The sequence below is a fragment of the Trematomus bernacchii genome, unplaced genomic scaffold (genome assembly GCF_902827165.1).
Source record: "Trematomus bernacchii unplaced genomic scaffold, fTreBer1.1, whole genome shotgun sequence".
Classification (NCBI taxonomy): domain Eukaryota; kingdom Metazoa; phylum Chordata; class Actinopteri; order Perciformes; family Nototheniidae; genus Trematomus; species Trematomus bernacchii.
In genome coordinates, this window is record NW_022987654.1 from 1,177,478 (window position 1) to 1,197,778 (window position 20,301).

The 20,301-nt window shown below is 38.1% G+C and overlaps 1 protein-coding gene across 1 annotated transcript; it reads right to left on the reverse strand.

The window, feature by feature from the left end:
• Positions 1–720: 720 nt before the first annotated feature.
• On the reverse strand, positions 721–14,956 carry vamp3 (vesicle-associated membrane protein 3 (cellubrevin)). The gene is made up of 5 exons (XM_034134961.1): positions 14,851–14,956; positions 9,826–9,910; positions 3,473–3,631; positions 3,196–3,247; positions 721–2,990 (listed from the first exon to the last, which is right to left on the reverse strand). Coding segments are annotated over exons 1-5 (315 nt in total). The 5' UTR covers positions 14,853–14,956; the 3' UTR covers positions 721–2,973.
• Positions 14,957–20,301: the final 5,345 nt, after the last annotated feature.

The following is a 20,301-nucleotide window of genomic DNA, read 5'->3' on the forward strand; positions in this document are numbered from 1 at the left end:
ATTTTCATTTGATACCGCTTCCATGATTATACCTAAAGCGTAAGTAAATACAATTGTTCTTCTATTTTTACTCACATATCCATCTTTGCTTAACTGACTGGACTGATACGTCACTGAAGCTCTACTTTATGTGTAGCTCCTGCTTCCTGCTTTATGCTCACTGACCAATGAGCAGTGTATGTAAACAATGTTTTGTTCTGATGCTCAGATTGTATTTTTTACATAATGTTACTTTTTACATGTATTACAATTCAATGTGTGTTGCTGATTTTAAATGATGTGGGTATTCATGATTGGTTTAAGGAGTTAACTTGGCTCTTTGAGTTCAATGGACGTTTGGTAATGGGCTAGGTGTTATTAACAGTGTTAATAATATTAACAAAAGCACTGCTCTATTCAAGTATTTCATAACAGTGAGCCAGCATGCACAATAAATGGAGTCATCATTCTTTTACTATTTACATCTGTGCTTGTTTTACTGTGTCAAATGAAGGGCAATGTAATACTTAGTGGTTCCACAACTGCATTTCAGCCCCTTATTTAGAATTGGAGAAAAATATATTTTGGAACATGCCTTTGTCTGAGTGTTCCAACAAAGGAATGAAGTGCATGTTTATATAATATAGCCATCTATGAATATGGAACAGCACTAGCAGTCAGAAGCAAGTCCATGAGCTGCTTTTGGAAACAGTAAAAATACCAGAAACAAACAGATGAGGCTTTGTTATTTTAGTTGAATGTTTTATTCAAGCAAAAGGCATTTAGGGAGAGTAGGATGACACAAATGTACTCAAATTACTGGTGTAGACGGGAGAGGATGGTGACCACACATCTGTGATAAAAACCAGGACTGTTTAAGCTTGTCAAAATACTTAACAATTTCCTTAATGGATTTATCACTCAAAGCCCATCTTTATTCATTTGAGTGACCATAGTATCAACAATGCACCGTGAAAGCAAAAATAACCACTATGTCTTAAAAACTACAGAAAATGCAACTTCAACAGTCCTTGCAGTAATGCAATTTATGAGTGAATATTAAAATGCATGTATTTGAATATGAAGAAGACAACAGCAGGGAAGGCAATCAATCCAGTGTGCCAAGTCTATCGCTACACTCAAACACGCACGATGCTCAGCAGCCGTGAACCCAGAGACAACAAACACCTACAGCCTCCCTAAGATTAGTACAAAAAAAAGAGAGCTTTTGTTAGAGGCATAATAAAACTAAAATATCACACGTGAGAAGAACTCTGCCTTGATCAGGTGGAATAAAGGCCAGTGTGACTAAACAGAAGACTTAATTAAAACGTTAATTAGCTCAGCTAGAAAAGCAAGCAGCAGGTTTGTACAGTTGGAGCATTGAGAAGGCACTACTAGTTTACTCACTGCTCTATGATCAGTGAGGCTGTATTTTGGCTGTTCTCCATTGGAGAAACCTATTAAGGCATCTGTCTAACACTAAATGTTCCTAAGTATTGTGCTTGAATATATAACAAAGGCAACTTCATGGCACCTGATTGATACCATTTGCAACTCTTAAACCAGTGTAGCACTTTTTAACTTCATGGCATGGTCTCTTGCCAAGCCGTGAGACTTAACATATAGGCACTTATCTTAACGCAAGCTCATACTAGTTCATTGTTACAGAGTCCTTTGTGAAAGGAAGATGGACAGCTATGATCAGGTGGTTCAACAGTGTGTTACTGGTTAGCTTATCTGTTGTCGGGTGACCAATGAAATTCCTCTTTATTCAACCCAGAATCAAACGTCTTACACATAGAAATGTTTTAACAGTTAACCATGTGCATAAATAAAATAAGGCAAACTCATCCCATCATTCCCAGGTTGCCTGAGACATCTAACTATAATGGAAGGAGTTTCTGTCTGAATGTCTGTCTGTCCTTCAACTTTCTCAACAACCGTTCATACAATTGACTTCACACTTGGAAGGTATATTGCTGGGAACACAAAGGAAGGATTATATTAGTGGTGTGTAATGTACACACTATGTAGTGTTTGAAACAGCATGCTATCTTTTTTCATCCATATTTGTGTGAACATTTGCAGCTAAATGAAGCGTTTACTCGAGCATTGCTAGGGGATGAAAAGTGTATAACGGAGGGTGTGTTGCCCAGGAGTGTACGCCACACAGAGATGAGTGTGAAGTTTTTTGAATGAGCGGTTCTTGAGAATGATGAAAGCAGCAATACCGGAGACCAAGCTATCGGCACGTTTAGAAGAGGCACAGCACTAATTCAAGTGACAGTATAGTACAATTCTTTGTTTAAAAATTAGGAGAAGATTGGAAATGTTGGCATCTGAAAAGTACAAATGTGTATGTGTTTGAGAGGGATCATATATTCAATGATACGCAGGGTTACAATACAAACCAACACACAGAACAGTATATCCTCAAAGGCACTTCTCTTAGTCTGGCACACACAAATCAATGGCTATTAATCAAACATAAAAAAGTAAATATAACTTGAGGAGAGTTTACAATCGCAATTTTCAATTCTAGTCCTGAGTTTGGAGTATGTGTGTGTGCTTTTGTATACGTTTGAAGATTGTTTATTTATTCTTTTTTTCATAGGTTTATGCAGTTCAAGTTGAATGATTGACCTTTTTCTATATATATATGTTTCTGTTTTCTTTGGCAAGTGGCAAAGAATTCCATTAGAAGTGTAAAGATGTCTGGTATGTCGTAGTAATGCAGGGTTAAACTCTGGTATGGTGACATTCACTTACTCAGGCACATTTGCAAACACACACACCCCCACCCACTCACACACACACACACACACACTGAGGGCAAACCAGGACAAGGAATGAAGACCTGAAAAACTGTGGAGCTCAGTTGCCAGAAATGGCATGTTGTCTTCCTCTGAGAGATCAAATATGAACGTTGCTCCTCTCCTCTTCTTCATTGTATTCTCCACCCCTCCTCCTGTTGTCATTTTTGTTGTGATTTTAGGAGTAATTCCAAACTGTGAATGAAGGAGGTAAAGGATTTCAGATGAAAGACTTGGAAGAGGACATGTTTATTAACCAAGGAATGTAACGGCATAAACAAAAGTATGTAGTATATATATATATCTACACTCTTTTAATAGATTTCAATATCAACAACCAAGATCCAACTGAATTCTTAGTAGAGTAATTACAGGTAGGCACCACAGGTTTGATACTCACTAACAATGATGATGATGATGATCACTATGACAGCTATCAGGATGGCCCACATCTGCAAGAGGTAAGGGTTCAGCATAGTCAGTGCCACACACATGAACTGGGATTAAGATGTCTATTCATTTGCAGATTAAATAACAATTGAACTTTCCTTTAACAATATTATTTTAAATTTAATTATTATGTGTGTGAAATTGAGCACGAATACTTTTGTATTTGGCAAAACAGAAAACATTGTAATTTCATTTGTTTGTTTTATCACTAAACTGTGTCTAGGCACCTTGCAGTTCTTCCACCAGTACTTCCTCTTCAGCTTGGCAGCACTGGTTTCAAACTGGGAGGCTCCGGCCTGCAGGGCGTCGGCTCTGTCGTCCAGTTCAGACAGCTTCTGGTCCCGCTCCAACACTTTGTCCACATTGACACGCATAATATCCACCACCTACACAGAAACAAGAACAAAACAGGGCCACCATGTTCAATTGTTTTAATGAGCATTTTGTGTCCTGTGGCTCTCTGTTCGATTCTGTTACTCTGCTTCTGTGATCACCACAGTCCGTGACTCTGAACAATGTGATCTGGAAAACCCTTTCAGTTTTACTCCTTAGACTATTAATATTGTTCATGAAGCCTTATCCAAGTTAGATCCTAAGAAACCGGCCGGCCCGGACAACGTGGAACCTTTCTTTTTAAAGATAGCTGCAGAGTTTATTGCTCCACCTCTCACTTCTCTTTTTAACCTCTTCCTCAGCACAAACACAATTCCAAAATTATGGAAGTCAGCTTATGTCCTGCCTTTACTAAAAGGAGGGGAGGCAACTATTTTAAATAATTATAGGCCAATCTCTAAATTGTCAGTTCTGGCTAAGGTTCTTGAACGCCTAGTGAGTGAACAGGTAAAGGAGTTTTTATGTACAAATGACATCCTGTCTAAACATCAGTCAGGCTTCAGAAAGCAACATAGCACCATCACTGCGACAATGAAAGTGGTGAATGATATTGCGAGTATTTTAGATAATAAGCAGAGTTGTGCAGCTCTATTTATTGACCTTTCCAAAGCGTTTGATACCGTCGATCATCGCATCTTGAAGCAGAGGCTGGTCAGTATTGGCCAGAGGTGGGAGTAAGTCCTACATGTGCAAGTCATGAGCAAGTCATGAGCAAGTCTCAAGTCTTGACCTACAAGTATCAAGCAAGTCCCAAGTCACTGTGGTGAGAGTCAAGCAAGTCAAGTCAAGTCATTGCTCAGGTCAAGCAAGTCAAGTCAAGTCATACGAAATTCTGATGAATAAGCCCAGTTTCCGCATTTAAATCAGTTAAAAGACAGTGGTTCTAAAAATGGATTCAACCCACACTATGATCTTCATTACATACACAGTTAATCATTTGAAATCTAATTTAGACCGATGACAATCATATTAGATTCATATTAACCCCAGAACTGCAGACAATATAGCTAGGACTCAATCAAAAAGTCTGTTCAAAAAGGCAGAATTCCAGGTAAGAAAATCATATATGGCATTTGCCATTACACATATTTAATTTAAATGTCTGTTAACATTAGAACCGCCAACAGCGTCAGCACCTACATAGATATCATTTTCAAATCATTGAATTTGTTCCTCTTCATAATTTCCTTATAAACTAAGTAGGACGATTTAAAACTCACTTAATTGGGTTAATTTTGAAATTGCTTCAGTTTATCATCATAACAGATCAAAAAGTTCAGATTCATTTTACAATAAATCAAGGAATGATGCACTTCTACAAACAAAAACAACATAATTAAAACATTTAAACAAACTACTAAAAGTAGATGAACTACATTATTCAACAGTTTACAGTAACTTCTGATAATAACACAGGGGAAATAAACGAGGCATCTCTTTTCCTCTCTCTCTCTCCCTCTCCTGACAGCCCGTCAGTATCAGGGTTAGTCAAAATGAATCCCTTGGCGGTTCTAGTGTTCATTTACCGTTTTGTCTTCTCTTGGCAATGCTTAATCGATTTGAAATCAAGTCTAACGTAGCTTAAACTTAACGTTAGCTTTCTAGCTAACACAACACATTCACGCACCTTTCTCTGTGGGGTTTTTTGTAGTGACGAATGAAGTTGGATGTTGTGGTGGTCGTGTCACCGATCTTTATGCTGCAGACCCTGCATACCGATGTTCTCTTCTTATTAGCGTCATCGACAACATAATCCTTGAATCCAAACGTCACTATTTTTGGAGTAACGCTAGCCGCTGCCATGTTAACTGACGCTCCTGCCGTCTAGTGGGTTGCCAGGTTTGCGCGCACGGCGCTATAATCATCCAATCACGTTTTTCGAAAAAACTAAACGTAATATCTCACTACAAAAACAAACGCAAATATTTAATTTTAAACAGACATGTCCTTTCAAGTCATCTGTCTCAAGCTTAAGTCAAGTCTCAAGTCATGAATACCAAGTCAAAGTCAAGTCAAGTCTTTTATCAATGTTAGTCAAGCAAGTCTCAAGTCAAAAAATATGCGACTCGAGTCCCCACCTCTGCTATTGGCATATCCATCCATGCAGTAGGGTGGTTTGTGAACTACCTCTCTGAAAGGTCCCAATGTGTTCATTTTGATGGGCTGTCTTCTGAGTGGTTAAACATTACAAATGGTGTTCCCCAAGGTTCTGTTTTAGGTCCACTTTTATTCTTCATCTATATCAACAGTTTAGGTGAAAATGTCGATGGAGCAACTTTACATTTCTATTAGGGATGGGAATTTGAAAGCAAATGTATATTCGAATATTCGACCCCCCAAAAAACGGTTAACCGGTTAACCGAAATGTACATATCCTATAAAAAAAAAATTCTAACATTTTTTTTCGAAATTTTTTTTTTAAATAACTTTTGGAAATAAATAAATACATGTTCAAATAAGTATAGAAACCAAGTCGAATTTGTCAAATGTATTGAACTGGTGATCACAGTTTGAGAGCTATAGGCCTACAGCTTTCATGTGTGGAGGCGATTCACAATCAGGCCAGCTGTAGAGAAGACCCTCTCAGCTGGAACGGAGGTTGCGGGTATAGCAAGGTATAGTATGTATATATATAAGTTTAATTTGGCATAGTTTGCACTCTACACCGCACTCACTAACCTGGTCGAAATATTTCCACACATTACTCCTTTTTGACGCCATGTCTGTTGTGTAGGACTCTTCTTAGAGTGTAAATAATTACCGGACTATGATTGGTAAAATATGTTGAATACCGGCAAAACTAAATCTCTCCTGTCAAAAATGTCTATGTACTTTGCCGCCACACACGGTTGCCAAGCAGTGCTTATTGTTGTTTAGGCTGGCCACTCATGTGTCGCGAGTGTTGACATGGGGCGGGGGAGCACGCTCACCTCGCAACGGCTGCGGAGCGCATTTGTGCCGCATTTGGGCATAAGATGAGGTTTGAGTCTGCGTGATTTGCGTGTAGGGAGGGGCAGCAGCCATATCATTAGCTAGAACTAGCTAGATCTGATGGATTTGGACATAAACGCGAGTGAAGTACCGGACGCGAGAGAGAGAGAGATCAGCACCTGCAGCTCTGCCCGCTGTGAGGGACCGGTGAGCGGAGCAAAACACACCTTTAGACGTCACCTAACACATTTAGCTATGGCACTGTCGTATACATTGAATTATTACATTTGATAATATGTAATCAACTTAGGCATCCCTCCCAAAAAAAAAAAAAAAAAAATTCATAAAAATATTCATAACTCATATTCGAATACCTGAATAATTATTCGAATACCTGAATAATTTCGAATATTCGATAAATCGTTCCCATCCCTAATTTCTATGCGGACGATACCGTGATGTATTGTGTAGGTCCCTCCATTAAGGAGGCTGTTGTTAAATTACAGGCTGTTTTTAACATTATTCAGACTCAGCTCTCTGAACTAAAGCTTCTTTTAAATGTTGATAAAACCAAGGTAATGCTCTTTTCAAACGCTAAAAACACACCAGAGACTGCTTTGGATATTGTAACTGCGCAAGGAATAATACTTGAAGTGGTTGCCTGTTACAAATACCTTGGTATCTGGCTTGATGATTGTCTCACTTTTAAACTTCAGGTCAATAACCTGCTTAAAAAGCTGAGGGTTAGACTAGGTTTCTTTTTCAGAAACAAGTCCTGTTTCTCAAAAGGCTAGTCACTGTGACCTTTTTACCTGTGCTGGACTATGGTGATCTGGTCTATATGAATGCACCTGCCCATTGCCTGAACAAGTTAGATGCCGCCTATCACAGTGCACTGAGATTTGTCACTAATTGTAAAGCACTTACACATCACTGTACACTGTATACCGAGGCAGGTTTGCCATCACTTACTGTACTGAGGCTCAGTCATTGGTACACGTTTATTTATAAAGCCATGTTGGGTAAACTACCATCTTATATCTGCTCTCTGATCACACAGAGAGTTGCAAGCAGCTATTGTCTGAGATCGCATGATGTAGTCTTGTTAGATGTGCCAAGAGCAAGGACTGTCTTAGGTAAGACAGCTTTTATGTGTGCAGCTCCACTTGCTTGGAACAATCTTCAGCAAGAATTGAAACTGAGAAATTTCATTCCTCTGCATGTTTTTAAAGCTAGTCTAAATGAAATGCTCTTTGAAACTATGGGTACTTGTAAATGTCGATAAGTATGTAAATGTAGCCTGTAAATATGTTGTATGATGTCCTTTATTGTTTTATGTTGTTGTATGTTTCATGTGGAACCTATTTGCTGCAGGTCTCCCTTGAAAAAGAGATCTATGATCTCAATGGACCAATCTGGTTAAATAAAGGTACAAAAAGAAAAAAAGATATCAGTACTTTTTTTAATGTCTCTTGGTGTAATTGATGTGGATGTTGGGTGATCCTGACTAGACACCATTAAAGATTGACCAAACACTGATTCACCTTGTTATTTTACAATTATAAGAATATATTCCAAGTAGGGATGCTCCGATCGATCGGTCACCGATCGAGATCTGCCGATACTCACTCTCTACCGATCGATCGGTGCTCTCTAAACATGCCGATCGCATGACGTAAAATACATGACACTTTTCTCTGTACGCGGCAAAACAAGCTCGCCAAAATGGCTTCACCGGTCTGGCAGTATTTTAAGTGTCCGAAAAAGACAGTAAAATAGCGGTATGCAACGTGTGTGTGAAGCAGAAATCCTGCAGCTCCACCCGCTGTGACGGACCGGTGAGCGGAGCGAAACACACAAGAGTTAGACCTAACACACTTAGCTATTTTATCTACCTCTGGAACAAGCTAAACTAGTTATAAATATGTTTATTCTTCACTGTCGGCCTCACACATTACTGGATCAGCGAGCTGCATGAGACAATACTGACGGGCTGTCAGGAGAGGGAGAGAGGGGGGGGAGAGAGGGGGAGAGAGGGGGAGAAAGAGAGGGAGAGAGAGGAAAAGAGAGCGCTTCCGCTCATTTCTCCCGTGGTATTATCCAAAGTGAATGTAAACTTGAATAATATACATAATTTGAATGTAATAATTAAGTTGATTGTTGTTTGTGGAAGCTCCAGTGAATGAGCCCCATTAACTGAGTTTTAAACATCACTTTAAATGGAAGATTTAAAGTGATGTTTAAATCTTCCATTTAGGCCCCGCCCACTCGATCGGATTGGCGATCGGTATCGGACGATACTGATTCCGGCGATCGGCCCCAAAATTGGCGATTGGAGCATCCCTAATTCCAAGTGCATCCTAAGCAGAATGGTGACATTATTGCTGTAAGTGATGAGTAACCTCTGAAACCATAAATCAAGATAAACAACACATTACCGTAAAAGGTTAAATAAAATAATATGCCTAATAAAAATAAATAAACAAAGCCAGGCAGATGTGAATCTACACAAACAAACAGTCTTGCAGACTACACATAACCCAAATGTTCCACTGCCTCCCCAGAGAGGCGGGGCGGAAAGAAGTGTGTTTGGCCATGCGGGTGTTGCGTAACCGTGGCACTCAGAATGATTCCATAAACCCCGGGCAGCCAATCGGAGGCTTTCCGTGACATGCTTATTTTAAATGCCCAAAAAAGATTAAGAGGGACGCAACTGAGAAATAGAACTGTAAAGCTGATTAACAATGGAAACACAGAAAGAGCGTGATTTAGCAGCCATTTCTTTCCTGGTAGCCTCACTGGCATGTTTTTTGAATAAAAGATGTATCTGGCATGTGAGGGGAAATGTGAAGGCGGAGCGGCAGAGAGCACTGATTCCAAATTGTGATGATTCATAACGCCGTTGCCAAGGGTTATGCAAGTCTCCAGACAGACATTATGGAAGATGGCAGTTACATAGCGGCTGAAGATGGAGATAACAGTTGGCTAGGTGAGAAAAATGACGCACGCATTTGGTTCCATCTGACATCGTGAATCTGAAATTGAAAATCTCTAATTTGGAAGAGTAACATGGTCTCTGATGTTTGAGTTTTCCTTCAAAAATAATCAACTGTAATCAAGAATTTGCGTAGAACTAATAATACAACATACTTAAATTGAAACTATTTGGCGTTATCATCCTTAACAACCAGTGTTAAAATGTAATAGTGGAGCTTTAACTGGATCTGGTATACCAGCAATCAGAGATGTCTCATACCTCGTCCACCTGGGCCTGGGTCTGCTGTAGGCGCCTGTTGCCTGGCGCGGCGCCAGCACCAGCACCATCTGGACCGGCTGCTGACCTGATGAGATGAGGACAAATTAAGAGTAGATATTAGCCTTCTGGATTTTACAGAATAAAAAATAAAAAATGCATTAAACTGTTCAGGCACATATGGATAACAGCAGGTGATAAGAGAAGCAAACAGCCTAACCATAATTGCAAAAAAGCATTCTTATCCAAAGTCTCTAGGCTATATCTAGACTACATGTGACTTATATAATTTCTGAATCAGTCAAATTCATTTAAAATATTGTACAATTCTATGTAAATGAACTGATATCACTTTTTTTGTTAATTTATAATTCAATGTATTTACAGTCTAATGTTCAATGATGGAGTCTGCCACACATGCCCCTTTCACGCCAACGCAGTTCCAGGGCCGGTTCGGAGCTAGAGCCTGAAATGCACAGTTTTTTCCTGTTCACACCGCAGCGGAGCCGCCTCTAAGCTCCGAAAACCGGTGCTTTTCAAGCACCACATTTTTTTTGGTCTAGAAGCAAGAACCGCATACGTCACGCTTACGTTGGAGGCGGGGGCAGGGGCAGGGGCAGGGGCCGGATCAACCTGAGCAATAACAGTTTATGGCGAGTACGGCAAATGAAAGTTGTAACAAGCAGTAGCACTGACCAAAGTGACTAGAACGCAACCACACTTATTAAAAAAAAACACACTTTATAAAGTCAGGCAACACTAACCAGGCTTAGTGTGATTCTGTTTATTTGTGCCTTACTTTGACCATTCGTTCGCTGTTATTGATCATTGTGGAGAGCAGGCAGACGTTTTGTTTTGTATTATAGCAGCTATCAGATGGAATCAATACATGGGCTGCACAGGTTGTCATAATTAATGTCCGACTATCACAAGTAGAATCATAATGAAAAATACGCCGGTAAAATGTGCCAGCTTATGCCACAATAGGATAGCAACAAGTAGTCAAGATAGTCAGTTTAGCTTCGGTTGCTATGCTAACATCACCCATTTTATACCAGAGAAACTTTCATAACAGCGTTGTGATGCCAAACAGTGGGCAGCACTGCAGCGGTCGGTAAATGCCGCTGAAACACATTAATAAACAATGAACCACGGCACTCTGGAGAAAGGTACAAGGGTTGAGAAGTAGTTATTTAATTTAATCTGGCTTCGTATGATTAAAAGCAACATGATCATCGACCCGACGCCGTTGGGGAGAAAATCAGCGAGGTAAACGGTGACGTCATGACTCATGACGCAGCAGCACCAGTCGGGCTCTGGGCGGTGTGAACAAAACGGGGTCTGAAAAGAAAAACCGGTTCCGAACCAGAAAAGCTCTAGCACGGAGCTAGAACGGGAACCGCGTTGGTGTGAAAGGGGCAACAGTAAAGGCCTTTTTTTAAGGTTGGTGGTTTAATACTGCCCCCCTCTGACATGAGTCAGCACTGCTCTGCAATAATGACAGTTCTCTTCTCTCGAAAACAATAGGAAACTATCGAGGTGATCACACCAAACTGTAGAGCAGGGATCACCAACTACATTTGTCCAAGGGCCAAAATGTATCCAATAGACACTTTCGCGGGCCAGCAATTTTTATATATAGCCCAGAATTTCGAAGTTGTTGACCGGGGGGGGGGGGCTAGAGGAGCACGCTCATGTACTGCATAAAGCTTAGCAGACTCTTCACGCTAACGAAGGATCACTTCTTCTTCAGGGCAGGGAAGGCTACGCAGTACGCAGGTTACTGTCCCGCAGCTGCTGCCTCTCTGTTGGACTCCGGTACTGCACATTACTCACGAGACGTTGTAAAAAAAAAAAATGTGTGGGGGGGGGGCGAACGCACTAGGCACTCCGCCAACGCCTCAGTCACCCCCGCCGTGCGGGCCGGATGAGAATGTTGATGGTCACTGCTGTAGAGCGTATACAGGATGTATACAGGATGTATCTGGACTCTGGGAAAGAGGCCAGTGTGGCAGTTTACACCAAATACTCAGACTCAATCCACATTAAAAGACTGCTGTAAATGAATCACTGCTCTTCCACTCCTTTACATGCAAAACTGTTATTGCACACCCATGAATACTGAAATACACACCCAAACCATGAATTATGCATATATATATATATATATATATATATATATATAGATATATAGAATTACCTAATTAAATATGCATATTTTATAAAAGGTATGAAACAAAAGTGAGATTCCAAAGAAAGAGACCAAAGAACTTAAATCGTCAGCCGCTTAAGTCACTTCCTTCTTACAGTCTAGGTTTAACACATCACAGTCAACTAGAAACTGTTCTGATGAACACCCTACTTAATTACTTAAGGAAAATAAATCATGACATGACTCCTTCCAAAAGTAAGACAAAAAACAAACAAAACAATGGTGAAAAGGTGAACTTAACCGTTGTCATAATGCTTTTTCTCTTAAATTAAATAGTTCGAACTAAAATTCTAAGATCCAGAGTTACATTTTTGTTTACTATCAATGTAGATTAAGAAAAATAGGAAAAAACAACCACATTTCAGGTCTGAAAACTGTAAATAACCTTCAAACCTATTCTCAAAATAGACATTTTCTCGTGATGGACAGCCTGTCTGTTAACACATCTGGTTCATCATTCTTGTTGTAATGCCACCGGATATACCCCTGCAACTTTATAAAATCTCTCAGACCTTTCTGAACAATTTCTCCTCTCAATGAATAACCATATCTTCTTTGGTCCTTTACACATCAGACATTTATACTTGTCATTAGGGCTGTGCGATTATGGCAAAAATCATAATCACGATTATTTGGGTCAATAATTGATATCACGATTATTAAATACGATTATTCATTGACTTTGAAAAAATCCATTTATTGAACTTTAAAACAAATACAAATAATAATTTGAACAGTATCTTTTTAACTGTTGATTACCCTGAACGTATAATTCAACTGAAAAACCAATACAAAAATAAATGATACATTTAAATAAATAATATCAAAATAATAAATACCAATAAACAAGATCAACAAATATTTTGGAGCGCAATTCCCCAAGCTACTAAACATATATAAATATGATAAATACAAATAAATGAGACCAAAATTAATTAGATCAAATATGTTGCAGTGCACTGTCACAACCTAGCAAAGCAAAATAATTGTTTTTTTCGATTATTTTGTTTTCGTAATTGTGGCAGGCCAAAATCGTAATTGCGATTAAAATACGATTAATTGCACAGCCCTACTTGTCATACCACAAAAAGCAAAGGTGTGTTTAACATGGATGATGACTTCATTCTGTTTAAGTGCCATGTCCGACATGTGAAGGCCTATTGAAGGCCCATTGAAGGCCCCTTTGGTTCCAGTGACGGTTGTAAGCAGATTCTTGTGACTGTCTCGCATCACTCATGACCCTAAAGGTGACATGTGTTCATAGATGTAAAACCAACAGACCGAAGATACAGAAATAGTCTGAGTAGTTGTATGCTAGCTAGGACATTATTACTTACAAAAGTTATTAAACCTGTTGAAAAGAGCCTGAGAGCAAAAAAGTTTATATTCTTCAAACTATACATGAGAGAGGTTGCAGGTAATAGTTACATCCAGAGATAACATTCTTTTAGTAAACACAGTTTGAAAACTTGACTCAAGAGTTTGACCCAAAATGTTCTAACTGTATTATTTAATATGTATAACTCCAAGCAGAAACCAAAATGTATAAGAGATATGAATTTGGCTATGCTTGCAGTTTCCATAGTGCATTGTAGAACTGAAAAATAGGCGTACACATTAGACGGTTAAGGTCATGTGTCATGTATGTGTGTTGTGAATGTAATGTGCATCACACTGAACCGTTAGCTGACTGCATCAGCAGACGTTAACCTAGATAGATAAACTTAGCTATATCGCAAACATGTCAGCAAAGTCAAACACAAAAATCTTGACAACTGACTTATCTTGATTAAATGATCCCTGCAAGGCCGACATCATAAAAGCATGTTTCCCAACATAACACTGTCCAACTTTGATTTGATATTTTTAAAAATAAATTAAAAAAAACTCCCATTGACTTAGCAAACCACTTGGTACCATTTTTGAAACATTTGAAAACAGGAACTATCTTCAGAAAGGAATAACATTATCCAAACAAGTACTATTCAATTATGGATGGATTTAATTAGGGCTGTAAAATAACTGTTTTTTAGTTTACACTTTCTGAAATAACGTTTTATTCTCATTATTTTAGACATACTTCCTATGTTTAGGGTGGTAGTAAAAATAATGGAAAGGGATTATGATTTCGCTTGCTCTGTTTTTCTATTGTAACATGACAAAAAAAAAAAAGTAAATTATTGTTTTTCTTTAAAGCCATCACAAAGTCCTAGCCACACCACTTCATACCTCTTCTCCATATAACGTCAGTTAATAAACGTATAAACAAAGTATAAGGTAAGCCACTGAGACATGTTCTGCTTAAAACTGACTTCACCACTACTTTTACCTACTTTAACTTCTAGTGATTCCCAATTACAGTTGCCATATTTAAAATGTACCTCGGAAATGTTTTAAAAACTGAAAGTAACCACGTAGCCAGCTCTACCAAACAAACAGCCTGAACACGGAGAAAAGGCTAGGCTAGCATAAAGCTAACATTCATGTTTAACGATACGCAGCTGTTTACGGTATACAAGCCTGCACTATATTTCTTACTTTAATTGTCTAACGTTGTTTAACTAGCAAAAGGGAGTGGACATAGTTTGTGTTGGGAAAATAAACACATCTCTGCGATAGTTAGCTTAGCTTAAGTCTCAAAACTACGATCCTAGCACTTGTTGCTGGCTAGTCACAAAGTTTTGGGCGTTTCTTCTTTTTTTTTCTGTGATCCTGTTTCACCAAACTACCCGGAAGGTCGATAGGCCTACATTACCCAGGTTTGACCGTGTACGATTACAATGTAAAACATTTTTGTAGAAACATTAAAGACTTACATTGTGAAATGAAATTTCTTTGAACGACCGAAGCTGTCTCTTGTGTGCAGGCTAAAAGCTAAAGTGTCAAGCCGTAACAGTTACTGTCGTCGGTTGTTATGCTGCCTTTCCGTGCGCTTGGAAAATGGGGATATTGACACGTATGAAAATTACAGATATTTTTTTTGCTAAAGAAAGTTAGTAAAGTGAGAACTTTATTTTTGTACTTGGTGTAAGCAGGATGTGATGATAGTTGATTTAGGGATATTATATTATATGGAATAACTTTTAACACAATCATGTATACGATATAAATTGTAAAGATAATGGCTCTATGTGAATTATTATATATCCACTGTATCATCATGCACAGCATACATCGTTGGTGCTTGGTTCCCCAAATAAAATATAATTAAAAAAGAGCTCAATTGATCGGGTATGTTGTTACAAGTAAGGAAAGTACTAATAATTACTACTTGAAGTGGAAAAGGTTGATTTTACGATGAGAACTTGAAGGCAGCATTAAAGAGGCAGTAGCCCGTTGCCTCTTGTGCATAGCTCCAATTATTAACGCATAACATTAGATTAAAACAGAAGGTAGATTGTACTTGAAAACATTGCAAATATCCAAATGACTAATTAGTAATTAAAATAGAAAATGTTGGTCCTTATATTTGTCTCATTACAACCTCCATTAATTGGTTTGATCAACTGTCCAGTTATGCGAGGAAACAGTGACCACCCAAGCCCGTGATCAGCATGTGACATCCTTTAGGAACTTCAGCTTTATGTCGTGTAGATTTTAAGTAAGAGTACTTCAAATGTGAAACACTTGGAATCAGAAAAAAAACCAGATGGATCGTCTTTGTGATTTGTGCATTCCTCTGATTTATAAATAGAAACTACACAGAGGGCAAAGATATGCCTATTTGCTTCAGATAACAACTAAAGTGTACAAATCTTCATGAAATGCAACAGGATACAGGCCATAACTGTAGTGTGTGAATAGTTAAAGTTATTAATCAGAAGGTTAGTGCCATTTCCCTGGATTGTTTTAACTTGATGGATTAATAATGATACCAACACAACAACATACTGCATACCAGACACACAGGTTCAAATTGCAAAGTGAGACCTACACAAAGGTTTAAAACCTCCAAAAAAAAAGAACCCTAAACTCCCAAGAGATAAATGATTCAATTCTTAAAGACCCTTTAATTAACAAAAAAGGTTATAGAAAACATGCATAAAATATACATCTTATTTATTGAAACGTTTATAAGCTGAATAGTTGCTCAAATATTTTTAGAAGTTACAATATAGGCCTACTGGACAACGTATTTAATATGGATACATAGATAAAGATATTTTATGTTTATTTAAACATAATTTCTAACAAGGATACCTACTTTTTATTTTCAAACTCAGTATCAAGTCACATGCTGAACTGTAATAACCAAAGACAGCAAGTGCTAAACATAAAACAATAACAATTGGAGTTAACAAATTAAAACAACAAGTAAATAGAGCATGCAAATTAATCCTTAAAACAAATCATGTTAATTCTATAAACCCTTTGTTCAAAGGCTTATTTAAGTGATCAAACTTTGTATTTTACTTCTATAGTGTATTACTAGTTGCTATGCTTTTCACCGATATACAATCAATCAAAGTTGCCCTTGGTATCAGGAGGCTTTTAGGAAAGCTGAGCTTCCCTCAACACCAACAACATCGTCGTGTTGCTCTTTCCCTCTTGGCTACATCCCAGATCCTTCATTCGCCACAGACTCCCCTCCAGGGCTCGCCTACAAGACAAAAGTGATTTTAGGCTTTGTTTATATAGGTTTATTCATAAACTTCTTGTGTAAAATAACTAATATGTATCTATAAATAACAACATCATGTAGGTAAGATATAAAACCAAACTTACATTGTGTATTCCTTCCTGAGTAGCACCCCCATCATACAGCAGGCTGGAATTCTCCTCCTATAAATAAGTTTGTTAGATTTGATTCCAAATGTAATACATACATTACAACAAAACCAGGCTGTAGTTGCTTATAGTATCCATACAAACTGAAAATGGTTTATGGAACAACATTGTTTGCAACAAAGAAACAACATGTACCTAAATGTCTTACAAAATGACAGAAATCCTAGTTGATCACATTCCACCTCTCTGCTGGCTTTCATGCTGTCACCTGATATTAGCAGCAGGTGCACTTAGTAACAGAGTCGATGTTAATGGCCTGCCTTCACTCTCTCTCCTCATTGCAAGCAAGTAGGAACACGGTAATGGTGGACGCCTCAGTGACTTGCTTGATTATGTTACACATTATCCCTGTCGAACAGAGGAACGCTTCTCATCCCTGGAGTCCAGGTTTTGGACACACATGGTCTTATTCATAGTGTCATGGGCATAATCCCTTTCCATGCAAAGACCCAGATACCCACACAGATTGATGGCACTTTTTCACTTTTGTTTACTTGATCTGTACACTGAATCACATTAGTAGGACATCATTTAACAACATGATTGTGATCCACCAAAACATGAAAAAAATAAGACTAATTCAATGTCAAATTAATACATTAAAAACATTCTAATAATGCTACATTCTATGCTACAACATTGACCACCCAACTGTCTCAACATAATAGTATTTTGTTATCAGTGTGGAAATTGCAGGTTTTGAATATGTAAAAAAACAATGAAAACCTTGGTTTAACAGCCTATTCATCCACACAACAGCAGATTATTAAATGATTTAAGATTATTTAAAAAGGCAATTGGGAAAGAAAATACAAATGACAGTAAAACTTACATATCCAACATGTTCTGTTTCCATCAGTTCTCCAGACTCACTGGCCTCTGAGCTGCAGCCTCTGGGATAACACTCAGAATCACGCTTCTCTCTTGTTTTTTGAAGGAAGTCCATCGCTGTGGATTTCCTCAGCAGTGCTTAAACATAAACAGGTACCAGAGACATAATAATTGTTCAGATAATAGCAGCAAGGTTGCATTTTCTCAGTCATTCTGTGTCATAAAAAAACTCACCTCCCTCGCATATGTAGGGTATCATGAGCATCAGAGTCAGTAGTGTTGCAGCCATGTCCTCATGCAGGTTCTTCATCTCTCACACTGTTGACTGTTGAGCCCCCCTAAAAACTCTGGGAACTTTGTGTTTGTCACCTGAGAAATCCCCACGCCCACCCCGCTCTGAGGATCATTCCAACGGGGACAATGGGTTTGTACTTTGCAGTGGGGAGTGTGAGGGGTTCATACCCTGAATATCAGTATACAGTGTTTTAAAGGTCTTACGAGAGTGATGAGAACCTGTTGTGCCTGTGTTACATTGAAGAGTGCAGAGTTATTAGTATTATTATTATTAAAGGTCAATTTCAAAAGTAGATACTTTGTTGAAGAATATACATTTTCTTGACGTTTGATTCCCTATGACTAAAACAAAACTGCTTAACTTAAAGGTCACCTATTGTGCAAAATCCACTTTTTCATGTATTTTATACATAAACATGTGTCCCCTCTGCGTTAAGAGACTCTGAACGTTTCAGGAAAAAATATTTGCTCACTTTTTCTCCTGATCCATTTATATATTTATATATTGTTTTTAAAGCTCGGTTGGATGCTACTCAATCGGATGCTGTTGGTACCTGTTCATGTGGATAGTTATGTAAATTGTAATCCCTGTAATTATGCTGTATTATGTCCTTTTTGTTGTTCTGTTTATGTTTTTATGTTTCATGTGGAACCTACTTGAGCAGGTCTCCCTTGAAAAAGAGATCAATGATCTCAATGGGATACACCTGGATAAATAAAGGTTTGAAATGAAATGAATATAAAAACCTGTCTGAAAATGAGCTGATCAGATTGTGGCCACTTTATGATGTCATAACCTTTTTTTGGCTTGTGTAACCATTAGCCAATAACCAACCTAGAGCACCATTGTGTTCTTTTTAACCAAATATCTCTCAGAGGGGCGTGGGGAGTGGCTCCTTATTTTCATCTAAAGTAATAGACACAGAATCAGCACTTTTGAAACAGGGCTGAAACAGAGGGGTTTATGGGATGCTACAATGATCTGTTGGGTATTTGGAGCCAAACACTTCAGAGACTTGTTTTGTATATATCTGAGACCTATAATATACTGATGAAAAACAGTATAATAGGGGACCTTTAATTGAACTGCCACTTTAGCATACATGCAAAGTCTGTGATTCCAGAGTTCAAGGATGAAGTAATGGAGTTTTAAACAATGACATAATTATCAGGATATCCTCAGGTCAAATATTTTCCCAGCGCCTGTAGCCCAATTGTTGAGTGTTCTGCAAATCAGGCTTTCTATGTGATAGTTCAATTGAGTAAACGGAAGCACAAAGTAATTAAAATGTAAATAGATTTAAAAGGATGATTTAAAAAGCAGAGATAGAGACCAACTGTACTTTTATGCACAAGACATTAAAAACTTGATTCTTGATAATGCTGCCACCTTGTTACTGCATAGACAACATTCAATATTTAAACATACATAATAAAAGTCAAATTCCTGTTGATGAAGTTATATAGATCAAGTTTGTATAAATCAATTTATGACAATATATTAATGAGATAAATAGGTCCTGATAAACACATCTGCGTTTTCTGTAGCTTTAAGACGGTGTTCAAAAACTATGTTTTAATAATCTTCTATTTGAATGTAATGACATGCCAAAATATTAAAGACTACAAGTTGAAAATGGCGAGCCAGTTGAACCTAGAAACTTCAGATCCGTAATCGGGCTAATCCAGAGTCATCCATTGCGACAGTTTGATAATTGTATTATTCTATCTGAGACATTACTCTATTTTTCCCTTTCTAAAAAAAATGAACAGCTTTCAATCAGATAAATCCCAGAATGACATAATGTCAAACTATCTGTCCATACTGAGCTGCAACCTCTCTGTCACAGTGTAGCCTGCACACACTTCTAAGAGTTGAATATTTTAAAAAAAGGACGCAGGCGTAACAATATTTGTCAAATGTGTCCAAGGGCGTCACTTTGTTAGAAAGTGGTGGGGACAATTTTCCAGATTTAACATACGCATTCTGGTACTCTGAAAATAAAATAAACCAAAAAGACAACATTTACTTCAGGCAAACAGGTCAAACAACATTGCCGTAAGCATGTTTTTGGGTCATTTTAGAGTCAAAAGAGTAAGGAGGAATTCTATTTGTTGGCTTTTTTTTTTAAGTGCAGGTCAAAGTGGGAGCAATGTTAGTTTTTTACATTTTCTATTAAAAGTCTACTTACATGTCCAAATTGCACATCTTGACACTAAACCAGTGTTCTTGTTTAGGCAAGGCAAGGCAAGGCAAGGCAAGGCAAGGCAAGGCAAGGCAAGGCAAGGCAAGGCAAGGCAAGTTTATTTATATAGCACCTTTCAACACAAGGCAATTCAAAGTGCTTTACAAA